General features: G+C 36.2%; 1 protein-coding gene across 1 annotated transcript in view; it reads right to left on the bottom strand.

Moving 5' to 3' along the window:
• NBAS (NBAS subunit of NRZ tethering complex) overlaps positions 1-18,515 on the bottom strand; it is a 159,348-nt gene that overhangs the window by 28,684 nt on the left and 112,149 nt on the right. The window contains exons 45-48 of the mRNA XM_040058489.1: positions 17,272-17,490; positions 16,823-17,025; positions 9,896-9,985; positions 7,457-7,652 (exon numbers count right to left, since the gene is read on the bottom strand). Coding sequence (XP_039914423.1) covers positions 7,457-7,652; positions 9,896-9,985; positions 16,823-17,025; positions 17,272-17,490 — 708 coding nt within the window. The remainder of the gene's footprint in view (positions 1-7,456; positions 7,653-9,895; positions 9,986-16,822; positions 17,026-17,271; positions 17,491-18,515) is intronic.

Raw genomic sequence — 18,515 nt, forward strand, 5'->3', positions numbered from 1 at the left:
AATCTTTAAATACTTCTTTTAAGCTGTTAACTCAGCACCAGTCATATCCCTCTGTACCATACACGAATGGTTTTTAATTTGCCCTTCTAATCATTACTACCATCAAGCAGCAGTGCACCCACAAGCTCACAGTATTCACCCCTATGTACCACTGCTGTCTTGATAACCAAAGTCTGCAATTCTTGCCAATAAAGCAAAATTCTTTTAAAAGCTGTTTACATGTCAATGAAACATTGTGAAAATTAGTACTTTCAAAATATCTTCCTGCAGATAGGCAAGACTAGCAAAGTCAAGGATATATTTCTAAAAAGAAAGACTCACACTAAACTAAAATACTGTCTTACAAGAGGTTGTTGATGTCGACTCCAATTTCAAATAGTATTTCAGTATTACTCTTTTCAGTTAAAAAAAGGAAATGCTGATTTTTAATGAAAAATTTCTTCACTGTTTATCCACATTTATGACCTAGGTCAGGAGCAATTGAAATACCAGGTGGATGGTTATTGCAAAATTATTTAAGCTGCAAAAACTGAAATAAGTGAGTAGCTCTGTTGCAGCCATAAAAATAATCCCAATAGGGTAGGCAGCAACACACATCTGTCACACCAAATGGTGTTACAGAAGCTCTGCAGTTTGTGGTTTTCTTTTTGATTTGGTGTAGTTGATGTCCTAGCAGTCACAGTCTTGATAGCTAGGTCCCTGGGTAACAATAGCAGCAATGTGGAAAAAGAACCCATCACTCTCTCAATCAACATGAAATATCACAAATTTCTATAAAGTAAGAACTATTTTAAGAATACCTGAGTGAAGCCCCTCAGATGACACAGGGTTTGCAGACCTCTAAACAAGAATTGTCAACTAGCACGATGGATAATGGAATGAGAAAACTGTAAAAAAGGACAGCATCTACTGTCACAGTAATAAAAAAAATTCATTTAAGATACTAATACAGTAATACCTAAAGAAAACCAGTTTTACAATTTACTTGTATTTTCAAAGGGCTTAGAACAACATTCCTGACTAGAAAGCACTGAGGAATTTGATTGACTAAGAGGAAAAAAAATCAAAAAATGTAAAAAAACCCACCCCAGTTTATGATCAAATAGTAAAGGAAAAAAACAGATTTTTTTAATGGGTTTATGGCTGCTTCTTCTTTATATAAATTACGTTTTGGGGAGACTGCAAGCATTAAACAGACAAAAATGCAGACAAATGATTGTTAAGGCTAGTTTATGTCAAAAGAAACCTCCAACAGACTAAAAAAAAAAAACAGTCTAGGGTAAGTAAATGACTATATGATGGCAAATAAAATGTAACAATGGTAAAACTACTGCATTTTAAAATATGCTAAATTAGTCTAATCAAGTCAAAACAGTAACCTGAGCCTCACTGAGTGAAATCAAATCCAGAAACCTCTGGTTGATGTACAGATGAAGTCAAGAGAGCAATCAAAGTGTTGGGATGCATAACCATGGACTGGTAATTTCTACAAGGACAGCATATTCACTTCTCCAATTATCCTTCTCAGGAGATGTACTCCATATCACAGTAGGTTCTGAGATAGAAGAGAGGTAAAAAGCTAAGGAGGAGGTGGTGTGACTGGAATTGGTTACTGAGAGTAAACGACAGAATAAGGGAAAAGTGTAGTGCATAGAGAATTTGATTTTCCGGATTTTAATATCCTAAAAAAACACAGAATGTAACAAATTACATAAAAAGGTTACATCATAGAAACACAGAATGGTTTGGGCTAGAATGGACTTTAGAGAACATCCAGTTCCAACACCTCTGCCAGGGGCCAGGACACTTTGTACTAGACCAGATTGCTCAAAGCCCCTTCCAACCTGGCCTGAAACACTCCCAGGGATGGGGCATCCACAACTTTTATGGGCAACCTGTTCCAGTGCCTCACCACCCTCACAGTAAAGATTTTTTTTTTTTCTACCACCTACTTTAAACCTACTCTCTCCCAGTTTGAAGTAATTTCCCCTTGTTCTGTTGCTTCAGGCTCTTGTAAAAAGTCCTTCTCTATCTATTTTGGTGATGCCCTTCAGGTACTGGAAGGCCACATTTAGGTCATCCCAGAGCCTTCTCTTCTCCAGACTGAGCAACCCCAACTCCTTCAGCCTTTCCTCAAAAGAGAGGTGCTCCCATCCCTCAAATCACCTTGGTAGCCTCTTCTGGACTCACTCCAATAGGTCGAAAGCCTTCTGCTCATGGGGACCCCAGAGCTGGATGCAGCCCTGCAGGTGGGGTCTCACCAGAGCAGAGCAGAGCAGAGGGGCAGAATCCCCTCCCTCACCTGCTGCTCAGAGTGCTTGGGATGCAGCCCAGGACACGTTTGGTTTTCTGGGCTGTGAGGGCACATGGCTGGATCATGTCCAGCCTCTCACCCACAGCACCCCCAAGTCCTTCTCAGCCAGGGTGCTCTGGATCTGTTCATCCCCCAGCCTGGACTGATAGCAGGGCTTGCCCCAACCCTGGTGCAGCACCAACACCTGGTCTTGTTGAAACTCCTGAGATTCCCATGGGCCCACTTTTAGAGCTTGCATCCTTCCTTCACAAAGTTTCAGCATGTTTTGTGCTCAATGCACGGTGTGTAGTAATGCTGAAAATTTAGCAAGAGATACCCAAGACTTAATCACAGTTTATCCACCCATTTCTTAGAAATCTAATAACAGAACTCTGATTATATTGCTAATAAGCTCTTAATTTTTCTGAAACTGGGATCAAAACCAAGTTTCAACCATTCTGCACTTACACCTTCATTACAAAAGACCTGTTAGAGAAAGTGAATGATCCTCCATGAATCCACTCCAGAGAATTCTAATCTTCCTCTGCTACTGGTCAGAGAGCCCTGCAGTGCCCAGGGCTCAATTCAAAACTTGTGTGCACTCACGCTACACTGCCTTTCTCTCCACTTCGTCTTATCTGTTATACTCGTGTAGTTAATGTAAAATATTTCATTTGCATCGAAAAGTATTTAATTAATCATACATGCTACAATTTATGATCCCCCCCCCAAAAATTCTCATGTTTTCATATGGATAAATTGCACCTTCAAGGAGTGGAAATAAGCGTTTTAAAATATTAATTAAAACTTAAATTAAATTTCTTAAGCTTAATTTTTATGCATTACCAGTAGAGAAACAATGTCTCTAGAATTATAAATAACATCATAACAAATTTACTCAGAGTTGATAGGAACATAAATCTTTCTTCTAATTAGGCATTTTTCACAAATAAAAGATGGCTGAGGATGAAACAGATACAGCTCCTTCACTTGTATTTTGCCAGATCAAGCTAAATACAGGTCATTGTTACCTGATGTAACATGTTTAAATCTCTGACATGAGAAGCGGAAATGGGAAAAAGCTGAAAATCACTGGACATTGACTCATTGGGACCACTCTTAATGAACAAGTATGAAGAAACACCAGATGCATGTTTTTCATTAACAGGGAAAAGAGGATCAAAGCAGCAATGGAGCCTTGACAGTCACCCCAGTTCTCAGAAAGCCAACAGAGCCATTACTAAGGTTGCTGAGACACAAGTTTGCATATGCCATACATCAACTGCCATACAGGCAGGAAGAAAGTAAAATGTGTTCTGCACATCCCACATGCACACCACCAATTAATCTGTCAATTTTTCAAAGCTAAACTTTAGGAAAAAAAAAATAAATGAGAAATGCCCAAAGTTACAATTTTAAATCCTTAATAGGCATCCCTTCCAATTTTCAAAAACATTTAGCTCTCAGCAGCTCTCTGTACCCCAAGATCATGAAAAATACCATAATATAACAATATGAGGGGGAAGGCTATATGAGATTACCTTCTCTAAATGACAAAGCTATTTGCATTTAGGTGGCATGCAAGTAGTAATTACATTTTGCATTTGCATAATAATGAAACAATCCTTTTAAGAAAAGGTGTGTCTTGTAGAAGCTTCACAATGAATAACTTCATATCTTAAAGTAAGCCTTGGTTTACTTACAGAAGCTTTGCTAGTGCCGCTGTAACTTCCTGGGGCAAACCCCAACTCATTTCTGTAACCTAAGCCTTGTAACTGGTCACTGAGCTGAACAGTTAAGCACACACACACATATAACCTGTTAGCTCACACTTCAGGCTTGTTAGACACTACTGAGTCATTACAGACTATATTTTATACGTTATTTGAAGAGAAATGGATTTTCCATCTTAGGTGAATAAAGATAAATTTTGATACCAACAGTTTAAACTATGTCTTTTTTCCCCCCTCCACCATTTTTTAATATATATAAAATGTCAGTATTTTGACCGGTATTTTTCATGCACCAGTTAACTAGAAAATTACAGAACCTGAAGAGCTCAGATAAAATTCATCAAGGGGATTAAAACAAGGCATGCCTCCTCCTCCTCCATAGCGTGGGATGCTACTGGAATGTGAATTAAAGACTCTCAAGCCTTTGAAAAATGAGGACCCCTGAATCTTTAATTTTGTTAACTAATCATTAGAGCCCTGGAAATCACTGTGTTTCTGAGTGTTTGATAGGTAGCTGCTTCCATAAAGTACATTTTTAATTTTGTAAGAGCTGGACTGTTTCCCAGGACATTGATTTGTGGGACCACTACTTATAGCACCTAGAGCATAATTAAATATTAAGTCCCTCCTTGATGTATGCAAAGTCTGTCTAAGAGGATTAGTAGACACACTGAGGGTGGCTTTCACACGTTTTCTGGTAATTGAACACTGCAATATTATTAAAATTATCTTTATTAAATAGAAATCCACATTCATACTTTATAATATCTACTGTCCCTTTTTGTGCAAAGGGATGGTATAGGAAAAGAGGGATCCCCTAAAAGCATGTAAGAAATGCCAAGTAAGTAATAATACAACAATCTGGAAGCAAGATAATGGATACATTTTTGACCTATTTGCAATTTAAAGTTCACTTAAAAACTCTGAAAACCAACCACCTTTAAACACATTCCTGTAAAATCTAAAACCAGCATTCAATCCACAGCTCCCTCCCTCCCCACTTATTTTAAATGTGGGGCTTGGGTTTTTTTTTTTAGTTATTTTGCTGTATGAAAAAGGATGACCAAATTAATAAAGGTGTAGTGATGCTAGAGAAAGTGATGTCTATAGAGAAGGCAGGCAGACTGACATAGTTTGAAAGATGAGATTCCTCCTGTCTAGTTCTTCATCCAGGATTACTCAGCAACCTGATTAACTTTTAAGTTGTCCTACAATCCCTCCTGTAAAACAGGGTTGTTTTTAAAGGTCTTTGCACCTGAAGGGTGAACTTGCACAAGAAAATTGCGTCTTAACCGTAATGCTCTGCCAAAGCTCACAGAGAAATCACTGACTTCTGCAGTGTTCTTGTTGCACTAACATACCTGAAGGACTTGGAAATGTTAGTTTTCAATCTGCTATTGTATGATGATTATTTTCCTTGTTTGAATAAATATGCAAACTTAATACTCGTTTAAACAAGGCCATCACTTGCTTTTCTAGTATCAATTTGTAGACTGGCATTTGACATCAGCTGACAAGAAGACAAAAAGAATCCCAAATAAATAGTCTACATCTAAGACCACTTATTTGTTTTCTTGGACATTTGTGAAGAACTCTGAATTTCAGTGGCAGGTATCTAATGGACAAACCAACACGACTCTTCTGTCTAAATAACACATTTACCTAGCAGAAGAAAAGAAAGAGGTTTTATCCACCACACTGAGCTTGAGCTGACATGAAAATGAGAATAATTTTTAATATATTCCAATAGGACTCACAATTGCACTCTGTAGCAGAAATTGGGGTGCATAAACAATGGTTTTAATGTATGCACATTTAAGCACCGCTTTAAGTATTGTTAAGCATGAAAGCCATTTCTACACTTAGCTAAATAATAAATAATATATACAGAGAAATTAGTATTATGGTGTTATGCACGTATTTTCAAACAGTTATCTCTGAAAAGTTTGAGCTTATCTAGTGCATTATTCAATTTTACGTCTTCTTGTACTACCTGCCTACTCATCAGCGAGAGTGTAAAGCACTGAAGTGATCAGCAACTCTGTGTTATGAGCAGATGAACTGTCCATAAAAACTTCTTCCCTCATAAAAAGAAAACCATGTTTTCCTGCTTGAAACTAGGAGTATTCTAAAAATCCCTTCAGGAAACAGAAAGTAACTGATTATACGGGGAGGTCTACACAGGCTGGAAGACTGAGCCAGCAAAATCTGCACAAGGTTTAACAGCCATGCTGCACCTGGAACAGCACAGGAGGGGACAGCACAGCTGTGGCTGTCTCAGCTCTGCTGAGGGAACCCTGGGGGTTCTGGTGGGCAGTGAGCTACACATCAGCCAACAGCCTATGAAATGCATTCACTTATGTCTTAACTCTTTTTGCAAAGTTATATACATTCTGACTTACAAAATTATGGGAGAAAATAAAAGTTTGATAAATATTTAAGGTAAAATCTCAAGTGTAATGAGTCTCATGAGGTTTCTTCAAATACAGGTTCTTTTTCTGTCTTCTACAAACATGGCTGAAAGCTATTATCTACCTGTATCTTTCTTCTTAAGACATACTATAGTTGAATGTTCTATAATTGGAAATGATTTTGAATTTGAAAGCAGGTCACAGGAAACAGATACTGACAAAGGACTGAACTGAAGATGAATCCAATCACAGACACCTGAATAGTAGTTGAGGAGTTAAATGCTTGTATTACTGTAAATACAAGAGAAAAAAGTAATTTCCAAAGAAACCAAGAGATAAGTGCTTTCTTTTCCTTTTAAGATTTTTATTAGGATTGTTCCCTTGGATGAATTTAGCACAGCAAGTCAAAACTGAGATATTGCTTTTGTTTTATATGAATATAAAGTGGGTTTGTTCATAGATTTCTTTTAGAGAACTATTAGAAATATTCTATTTTTGTTCTGTAAAGTCTTGGCATGGGGGAAGGCACTTAGAAAATGAACAAAAAGTGACTTTGCTTTTGAATAATTTTACATGCAGCAAGAGCTATTCACATGACTTCAGAACTGCTACATATTCATGCCATAATATTTAAAGGTTCAAAGAAAAAAAAGCGTCAGTGGCCAGTAATTATCATTCTAATTCTGCGTAAAATGTGACACCAAGTGGAAGATAAAGAGAGAAGGTAAAATTGACAGAAAAAAATGGTCAGAAAAAAAAGAAGGTATAAAAACATCAAAGTCATGGAGGAAAATTATCGTTCAATCAAGTTCAGTGTTATGTACTCCTGAACCTAAACGAAAAGCAGAGTACCCTTATCTTTTCAGAATGTATCAGAAGCTTGATTTAAAAAGGAAAGTGGCATTAGTTTCCAGACAACAGGATGCATCACAACCACATACTGCATACCAGCATTTCGTTATGTAATCCTCACATAAAGAGAGTCTAATTCTGTAATTTGCAGCAATCAGTATTAATACCTTTGTTTCAGGCCAGCAAGCTCTGAGAACAGCTTGTGTCCTGAAGTACACAAGTAGCTTGCTATCCTCATCACTGAGATGGAAGGATTGCTCCAGAATTTGCAACACCCTGATACGAGGCTTCACTGCTAGGGAGTCATCACCACAGAAAGGTCTCAACCACTCCAGAAGGTCATCTGAAGAAACTATTTTCTCCCTGTAATTAAACAATACAGTGTTAAACAGTCTCAGGTAATAATCCTAATGAAAATACTACATGTATTTTTAAAACTTAACAAGCATTTAATATGTAAGAAATACGTAACACCAGGAAATGGAAGATCTGACCTCTGAGAAGCAGCAGGGAAACTGGCCCTTGTAAATCAGGAGCCCAAAACTGTGTGTTGTAAGAACTTTTTCTGGACATCAAATCAACATGCAATACCATAGGAATCCGCCTGTACACTGACATATTCTCCCACAAACTACCCTGGAACAATGGTGCTGGGTTTCAGCATCTGGAAATCCAAGTCTTTTCCTGGTATTGCCTGTACTACCGCACCATCCGACTTTATGGAAAACCGGCTTGAATGCTTGCATTCAATCTCTGAATGCTTATTCATACTGTCACCCAGCACTCTTTTTCCTCCTTTAAGAAAAGCCCTTTCTCTTCCATTCCATACACACAAATTATTTTCTCCCACTTGAAGCTCTAGCACTATCTTTTTTTTTCTGTACCATCTCTAGCCAGCTCGATCATTCTAAGTTCTTAGCATAATAATGATTGCCAAAATACCCAAAATCCTTAGAAAGAACAAAAGAGATGCTAAAACCCCCTAACTTTGGAGCTGGACTTTGTTAATTATAAAAACTCTTAAGTATGTAATTTGATTCAGAAACTGAAATATATCAAATATATTCTAACTGTGTGGAAGCATTTACAGCTCACAGATCACCATAAACTGACCAACCAGTTCACAGCTGGAGACAGAATAATCTGTGACGTCCCTCTGAGGCTATAAATTAACAGGTACCAAATCAGTAAATGCTGGTTTAACTTTCAGTAATGTTTTTAATTCAAGCAAACTTTTCACTTAAAGAAAAAAAGCCAAGCAAGTGGCTCCTGGTGGTGTGTGATTTGTAACTAATGTTCCCTTATTTGTCTTAACAAGACAGATGGGAAAGTAATATGAGACAGAAAATACCAAGTTAACCTCTCTTGCAGTTACGAAATAATAAAGATTGACATCTGAGTTTTTCATATTACAAGGATTTCAATTTTGCTTAAGCTTTATATTGTCGGAATGATGCTGTTAGCTCAGAACTCCAGCTGAATTAGACATGCCTTTGCCGAACAGGTGGCATTCAAACTGTAAACTGGAAGTTTGGGAATTAAAGGGATTTGCTGGAATATTTCAAAAGTTTGTAGAGCTTGCACTTCATGCTTATATATGTTTTCCTGAGGAACATATTTCTGTTTTGTAAATCGAGTAGCTGAATTTTAAGGTAATAAATAAGTATTTAAAGGAATATAAGCAATGTCTTGTAATCATAATTTCCTTCACTCCAGCTTATTGTTTCAGCAGTTAAATATTGATGAAGTAACACATAAAAAACTCCAAAAAGTGCATCTCAGAAAAAACTAGTACCTACTCATCCATTATACCTTAAGAATACTGCAAATTATATTTACAGCAATTTTTTACATCAATTCGTTCTATTTCAGTATCCAATATTCAACTAATTTAATTTCCTTGTGGAAGCCTCAAAAAAATAGTGTAACTGTTTTTGTGTGGCTGCCAGAAAATATGGGATTTTATTATCATTATTATACATGAATTCTTTCTTTGTATATCTGGGGAAAAATAGCAGATTTTTTTGTTGCTGTTGTTGTTCCTTCATTGTCTTTACAGGGAGTGAAAAGGAAAATGTCAGTGAGACATACAGCCCATGATGGGATTGGAAGTAAGGACATTCCCAAAAGAGGAAAAAAACCACAGTGAAGCATCATATAGCATTTGGGAAAGTGTTTCTGCACTATACCTTACAAATATGGACAAACTTAGAGATCTAAATTCAGATATCTGAAAGTGAATCATTATTATTTGCAATTTATCAACTAAATTGAAACAAAAGCAGTGACATGCTCCTGGTAGATATATAATCTGCAGTAGTCACAGCTGAAAAATCATTTTCTCATTTCACTGTAATACACGGTTATCTAAATTTTAGGTTCAGTGCTTTCTTCCAAATGATCAAGTAAAGGCTTCTTTCAGAGTTCAGATTTTGAAGATGAAAAATGATAGCCTGTTCCAGAATAAAGTTTTAGAAAATTAAATGCAAACCCATATATATATATCCATGAAGAAAAATCATCATATTCAGTATTGTACCTTCAAAGCGTTCATGAGAAGCATCTTTCATAGTCTTACCCAAAGAATCCATACAGGAAGTTCTTACCCTTTTTCAACGCTTGCATGCACTGCAGAAATGATACCTTCAAGGACTCCAAGTGGATCTCTCTCTGTTGTAGATGAGTCACCATTTCCACTATTAATGGAAGAAAAAACTACCATTAAAATGGTCCTTAATATTGTATCTCATTTTACACACCTGTAGGATTTATATGAATTGTTCAATAATTATAAGAGTTTTCCATTTCTGCTTCTTAAACTAGTACCTTTATTTTTATGTCAGAGTAATGCAAAAAAGCAACAGGAAAGAGTGGGGGGGAAAAAACCCTAAAACTCTTATATGAAACTTGAAAGGAAAAGCATAGTTAAAGTTTAGTGCTTCTAAGACAGATTAATGAGGTCAGCAGAATATGCACTTGTAATCTCTCTGTCTTAAAGATCAGTATGAACTAAACACACCTAAAGTTATACATAAATGTCACCATCTTCTCTGTCTGAATCATCTTGCAGTATCTCTGTTAGCTTGAACAGCTCAACGGCAGCCAGTCAGTAGTATCCTATCTGCTGATTACTCTGGGATCAAGCCACCACGGAACAGCAGCCTCACGTGTGGACTAGAGAAATGTCCATCAACCCCATCAGATGTTTCACTTAAAATACAGTTTTCTTCTGAAGGTTAAAAAAATTGTAAAGATTGCGTGAAATAGAAACAAACAAGGGGAAAGATGCTCTGGTAGGAAGGCGAGCTTTGCTCCTGTTCTATGGAAGTGACATTTTCAGCTAAGATTCTATTAAACAGACTTGGTGCTGAGAAAGGGAGAGATTTTGCCCTGGTACTCAACAAAACACAGAATGTCTCCCCACAGAAACCACTGTGGCAGCAGTGAGGCCTGGATGAATTGGAAAGATAGCTTTGCCTGTCTTAGCCAAAGGTGCATTAAAGAAAGAGAAAAAAGGCAAATAGTTACCAAGTTGTCTGACTGCAGATGATTCAAAAACCCCAGAGGAAAAAGAGTATTTTCCCTATAGTTCATCATCATATCAAAGCTCTTCTACTACTAAAAATGTCAACCTATTCCTAGATCTGCTATTACCAATAACAAACACATGCCCAGATTACTTTGACTGTTCTAGCTAAAGCCAAAATACTACACAGCTGATAGTAAGGTGCAAAAATAACCGCGATATTCCAAAATATTTTTTGTCAATAGTTAGAGAATATTTACAATTTTGTCATTTATTACATCAGGAAGATAAATATATTTCCTAAACAATGATTATATCATACAGCATAGAGACCTAAATCTTTATAACCTTTAATGTCTTTCTGCATGCAGAATTTTCATATTTCCTATTTTTATCTTAGTAAGTGGCCAGCACTGCAGTGAACAGCACTGGATTAAAAATCGATATGACTCTATTCAGAACAGATGCAAGACGGTTTGTTGCATGATGTACATTTATCATACTTATTTTGTATTATTATATTGCACTCATAAAGTTTGAAATTGGAATAGAAGGCTGTTGGCATTTTTTTCCTCAAAAGATACTGTACATATGACTAATAGAAATGCTGTTCTTAGTACCAGTATTACCATATGGTAGCTAAGTAACATTTTTAAGAGTGAAGCTTTAATCTAATATTTTTTCTAAACATCTTCAGAATATTTGGAAACAATCAAATTATAATTTATAGTACAGAATACATAGATATTCAGGGTTTTAACTCTCAGAGACGTTATATGTCTCCAAAAGATAAAATCCGTTTTTACCAAAACACAAAAAACAATTCACTTTCGGAAGGCAAAAAGGAAAAAAAAAAAAAATCACAGAAAGGAGACATTACAGAACTGAATGACATTACAGATGCTCTGTTTAGGAAAAAGGAAAAAAATACACCTTTAAGGCAGAAGTGTGGAAATGGTAAAAAGCAGACCAGCGTTAAAATAATCATTTTATGCAACTGGTTACATACATTAGAAGATGGTTTCAATTTCCTTTAAAAACATAAAAAGCTAAAAAAAATTATTAGATGTCTCTAAAATGAAGACAGATATAAGTCACTTCATCAATGATCTTTTGATAAGCCACTTTGTTAGTGATTTGTTTACAGGCCAGATTTAGATTTTCCATTTTTTGTGTCCTTTTTTCAATTAAGTCTGTAATAAAAATACATCTACAAAGCGCATTAACATGGCATATCAAAAGGAAACTGGAATACTTGTAAAACTTGCACAGTAAAAAGAGAAGGAGTATTGAAAGAGAAACAAATAGGAACAGGACGTTCGCAGCCCTTCAATACTTAAAGGGGGATTATGAGAAAAATGGTGACAGATGAGAGGGTCAGTTCAGACCCCATGAAAGGAAGGAATTTTTTGCAGTGAGGCTGGTGAGACACTGGCACGGGTTGTCTGGAGAGGTGGTGGATGCCCCTTTGCTGGAAACATTCAAGGCCAGACAGGACTGGCTCTGAGTGACCTGATCTAGGTGAAGATGTCCCTGCTCATTGTGTGGGGTGTTTTACAAGACAGCCTTTAAAGGTTCCTTCCAACCCAACCTATTATATGATTGTACAGTGTACAGAAAGTGAGTTCTTACTGCTCTACTTGCACTTAGTCATGTTTAGTGTACATGAACAACTACCAAATCAAAGGAGACCAACCAGCAAACCTATTTTGGGTAGCCTCAATTTAGAGATCAGTTCTGGACAGTCCTAGCCCTTGCTCTTGAAAAACCTTAATCTCTCTAATCAGAAATGAAAGTTACTAGCTCCTGTCACAAGCAGGCTCTGAGCTCCTCAAAAAACCCTAAAACAAAACCACCACCCCCCCCCCACAAAAAAAACCCAAACAAACCCAACCCAAACCAAAATGGGTCAAAAGAAATGTACCTGCAAAAGCTAATGGGCATTCCTGAAAACAAAAAGTCACTGTTTCTGACAATACAGCTGTGAAGCCAATTTCTAAGAACAAGAGATGTATGAACATTTACAGGAAGCTTCATGTTTGTCAGACACAGACAGATGTCATTTACTAAGCACAAGGAAAGGAGAAAAAGCAGTAAGCTACAGTTACACAGAATAAGGAAATATTTTAAAATTCTAGAAAGACTGAGAGCTAGCAATTTTTTAAGCTTAATACTGCCTTTACTGCCTAATGGTTGGAGGAACTAAAAAGAGATGACAGCTCATGAGACAAATAATCCTGTCAAGTTTCCACAGATTGCTGCCTTGTTCTTTTCTTAATAATTAATGATTAAAAATAAGCAGCTATTAACAGAAACAAATATAATTAATGAAGGATTAGTCTTCCACACAGATTATATGCTATTTTATGCATGTTTTAAACAACAGAACATGATTCATGTTCACCTCAAAATTCCTAGGTATGAGCTTGGTGTAATTACACTGATAAAGGCTTATTTTGATTTCAGTTCAGCATCAGAAAAAGTGATGAATATTTCATCACATTCCTCAAACAGAATAAAGTACAAAAAACACTTTGAAGAATAAATTAACTTCATCTAATTTTTTTAACCTAATTACTGTATTCATTGAAAATATTATAGATTTATTTTCCTCTTTCCGATTGTGCTTTGTTATATTTAAATATGAGGAAAATTAGGAAATAACATACTGATGGTGTGATTGTTCAAAGCTGGGGGAAAATGTCTTAATGGCAAACCATCTAAACTACCACAAAATCATTATATACAAGTTACAAAATTGCTCTGTATGACCCCTGTTCACATGAGATGAAGTAATAAAAATAATTTTTAAAAAACCTCCCCCCTGTTAATGTAGCTACTTTTGCTAACAAAGCTGGATTTACCTTCCTCAGAAAACACTGGGCATTAAACAAGGGACCCAAAATTTCACCAATCCTTTCCTGCTCACTGCCTGGTGAATGCTTTCAAAATTTCATGAAACACTATATCCCTGCGGACATCTAAGAGAAGAACTCTAGGAGCAGCAGACTTCAACAGACAAACTGTCTTTCCTGACTAACCAACCATGGACATGCCTGCAGTCATGGACCATAGAACATTTCCTATCCATCATGTGAGTGATCTTAGGCAAGGAATTAAATTGACTCTTAGGTAAGGCTAATCAGGTGACCACAGTTGCTAAAATACTTTGGTTTGTTTTCCACAAGTGTATGGTTTCTATTGAAGAGGCATTGTATTTTTATTTATAGTAGCTGTTTCTACAGGCAAACAAGGAAGTGCACAATTCGTAAGTCATGTAAAGTATGAAAACAGGCTCTGCTAGAGAGCTTTTACATGTACCAATGCAAGAGTTACTATTTTGAATTTTGTGTGCCAGAACTAGAGAGTTAAGGGAGAAAAAAAAGCAGTTAAAAGAACTGGAGGACAATACTGCTCTTTAAATTGCCATTTAATGATTTACAAATTACAAAATCCTGAATTAGGCAAATAACTATGTTATATTTGACAAAAAAATCCGTTCCTGAGAAGGTATCCAAGTTGTTAAGCCTGTCATATCATACACTGCTGTAAAATGAAGCCAAAAAGTAACTAAAGCTTTCATGAAGACGTTACTTTCTGAAGAAGGTTCTTCTGCAAGAATGACTATATATGCTAATAACAAAAGATATTTCACTGTGTTTGAATGGTAGTTGTAGTTAATGCAGCTGAAAGAAAGGATGCATATTTTCAGTCACAGAAGTGGTGGACTGTTGCTTACTTTTCAGGCAAATCACTGACACTACCATAACTTTTCATATCCATACAGGCCTCTTTCACTTGTGTTTGCAATACCTCAATTACACTCCTTGTCACCATAGCTATAAGAAAATCCATGTTCAGTGTTACAGCCTTACAACCGCTACTCTGAAGGTTAATTTTCAAAGAAAGAATGTTCCAACACAATCTCTTTCAAAACTACTGTATAAAATAACCACACCGTGTAACATATCAAAGCTCCAGTAAATAAACTAAAAAAGGTTTTCCCTTGAAATGCTGCATTTATTGAGTAGAAGTCTGCTTTTCCAGCTACACTGGCGAGACTACTTCTTTAATTGTAGAAATGCAAGTATTTAACAAAATGTTGTAATTTGTGTTGTATCTTGAAAATGAACATCTGAGCATAGGATTGAGATGAATCCAATTTTATTCACAGCAACACCATGAATACCAGCAGGCTTAAGAGATGCCAAACAACAACGTTTCTTTTAATTCCTCCCTATATTTAGATTATATTTAGTACTTTATAATATCTTTGTGAATTTCATCCTAGGGAGGATATTATCTCAATTATTTTCTATTTTATTTTATGCTAGGTTTCACTTCATGTTCTTTTTCATTGTAGTAGACAAACTTTCCATAGTTCAGAATGGCATGAAATAATCTTTCTTTTTTTTTTTTTTTTACCAAAAAAGCAGCAGAATGGGAGTGGAATACTTCTACTGACCAAATGAGGACACATCACACCCCAAACCATTTTAATTGAATCTTCCATCTTATTTGCCCATCTTTGCCACTATAGTTTTCCTTATGACACAGTCATTCCCCTCTTTCCAGTGAAGTGCTGCATAGGAGTAACTGGAGATGGTCATTGTCCAAGAACTTTAAATCAGCTTGCAGCCATTCCAGCCTTGCAATGTATATAAAGAATAAGTAATTCAGTTCACAGAAAAGTGTTGATAAGAAGCAGAGTAGAAAGGAGAATTTTGATAGGTTTCTCATCCTCTGCATGTCAATGAGCCTCATTACAGTCCAAATAACTGGACTTTGTGAGCTTTGTATCCAGATACATCACATTGCTAGTCACGAACAGCAGGACGGTTATTATCAAAAGCTAAATTATTCCTCTTCAAATGGACGAACCCAGACAAAGACTGTATTACTTATGTTGTTGTGCAAAAGCTCTATCATCACTGAGGATGCTGTGAACGCTCTTAAACTGAGTGACAGGAGAAATCAATTTTCTGCCAAAGAGGATTGCAAACAATTTGACAGGCTGCCTTCTTTTCATCTGTGGCACTTCAATCTGCTGTAATATATACATACATGCTGAAAAAAAGTAGAGCCATAGAAAATTTTCCGTGCTAGACTTGTTTTCCAATTCCTGGTGTGTGCTTTCAGATTATCCTGCCCATATAATTTTTCTGCATGCAGAACAACAGGATAAATTCTCAAAGTTTTACCTCTTTAAACTGATCTTAGAAGTGCTAAACAGTGTTTACCAGACACCTAACAGCAGAACACTCGCTCATACTTGTTGCATGTATCTCTTTGGAACAGAAATACTTCAGAAGAGAGTTTTCTATGAACAGTTAAATGAGAATAATCTGTTCAATTTACAATGGATGATACAAAATTATCCTCCCCTACTTCCCTGTGTAGGGAATGAGAGGGAATAAAATATTTCTGATGAATCAAACCAATCAGCACAAAAAAACCCCAGCTCCCACAAATAGCTCAGCAATTTTTCCCGAAGATGGAAACTGTACCCATTCTAGTAGGACACATTGTAGCAGAAGCTATAACCAGGCCTCTGCTGCCCAAATGCCTGCCTGAGTTACCATATTCCAATAAACGTGCCTTTAAAATCTGTTTAAGAAGGAAAAATTATGTGCTGTTGTAAATGTTAAAAAAATTCACAAGGGCCCCTACACATAATGGAACAATGCTGTAAAGCCAGTGCTTTTAACTAAAAGGCATCAGTGAACAGGATAAGCTCTGTCTTACTTTATTCAAATTGCTCAGGGTTCCCCTATTCATAAAAATATAACTAAATATTAAATTATAGGTAAACAGGAACATAATCTAAGAACTCTCCTGTTACTGCAAAATCCAGACATAAAAAGCAAACTATTCACTGCAAATAAACAAAACCAACCAACCAACCAAAAACCACAACAAACCGACACGCCAATTCAACCACCCCAAAAAAATCCTTACAAAACTCCAGAAGAAAGATTTTTGTGCTTAATTAAGGAAGTGTGCTTACCTTAATATACCTACAATTTTTTTAACAGCACATTGGACAACGTTTTGGGGAGACAGGCCGAGATCTCCAACAGCCACTTGTAGCAGCTGCTGCACCATGTGCAGGGGCTGACCATCTATGCACATGGCTACGGCTTGCTCATGGATTTTTTCTTTCTCCGACCTTGACAGATCATATAAATAGCCGTACTTCTGTAGCGTATCCTGTAAACAGATAGTTTTTGGAACACTAATCAGTGTACTCCTTATTTATAGGGCTGTATCAGTCTTCCTTTCTGCTGGGAATTAACATATACTGAGAAAAAGAAAAGATTGATGGAATTGAATTTTCAAAACCCAGGTCAACAAAAGCAAAGGTAGAAAACTTAAATAAAACATGACAGAACATTAATGTCTATCACTGCTAGTCACTGTAACACTCAAAGCAAGCACTTGATCAGTGATCCTTACCTGTTCGCTGCTTTTCAAATAAGCGATAAAACTGTGAGTGAGTGTTTCCAGATGAGCAAGAGATTGTTGCAAGTGATTCAGAGTTTCTTCATAAGCAGCAGATGGGTTTTCAGCATCTTTCATGTCATTATCTGAAGTTTTTTTTCTTGATTTCTCAGAAAGATGTTTCACTGCCTTAATAGCTTTCTTAGTCACTTCTATCCTGACTTCAACTGGCAGCTGAAAAAGATTGCTCAATTATTTATTCATTCATTACCTGTACATTACTATTTGTATTACAGCAGTGCCAAGAAGTCAGGTGGCTCCACAACACAGCATAAAAAAATAAATGAAGTATTTAATGGGAAACAACTTTGTTTCTAACTTGTCATTATTAAAATGACCAGTATTTCAGTACTTTCTTCTGCTGTCCTCCTTTTTACTGATCTTTTTACTGACTCATGTTCATTTTAAACCATATGTTCTTTTCCTGATAATATTTATTGTTTTTGTAGACTGCCACCTTATAAACTTTGATTTTTAAATTCTTCTTTGAGAGGTATCTGAGAATTGATTTACAAGACCAACTGATAACTCACTTAAGGTTAGTTTTGTCGGGTTTAGACCACTGTTTAAAATATATCTCTAAGACCATAACTATAAGCAAAAATCCCAGAAGTATGGGATCAATCTATTTAAAGCCCAAGTTATATAAAACAGTAACTATACGGTACTTCTAAAGACCTGTACAAATAGCTGTATCTAGGCATTAAATTGAAACAAAGTCTGACATTCCTGTTTTGGGAAAGACACAACTTCAGCTGTAAGTCCAAAACAAAGCCTGAAATACGATTTTAGACATTCATGAATGATTTGTTCATTTGTAACTTGAAGTACAGATTTGAGAATGCTTGCAATATACTTTCTGATGGGCAGGAGTGTCCTCTGCCTGAACTCTAAACCCAAAACGTTAGGTACTTTTACAGTCAAGTGTTTTAGTTACTAGAATACTGAACAAAGACATAAACAATTTTAACTTTCAAGTTGGAATACATGAGAAATACAAAAAAAAAAAGAAATGCTTGAACCTGTATGACAGTGAATAGGAAATAAGATGAATTATCATAAAAGACAGCAAATAAACTGCTACAGCATTATTCATACAAAGTCTAAGAGATGTTTACATCATGAATTAAACTAGCTACTTGTAAAGCCATAAAAAGTTTGCTAAGGATTATTTAGTGCAAAGTTTTACAGTTTACATA

The sequence above is a fragment of the Hirundo rustica genome, chromosome 3, assembly GCF_015227805.2.
Source record: "Hirundo rustica isolate bHirRus1 chromosome 3, bHirRus1.pri.v3, whole genome shotgun sequence".
NCBI lineage: Eukaryota > Metazoa > Chordata > Aves > Passeriformes > Hirundinidae > Hirundo > Hirundo rustica.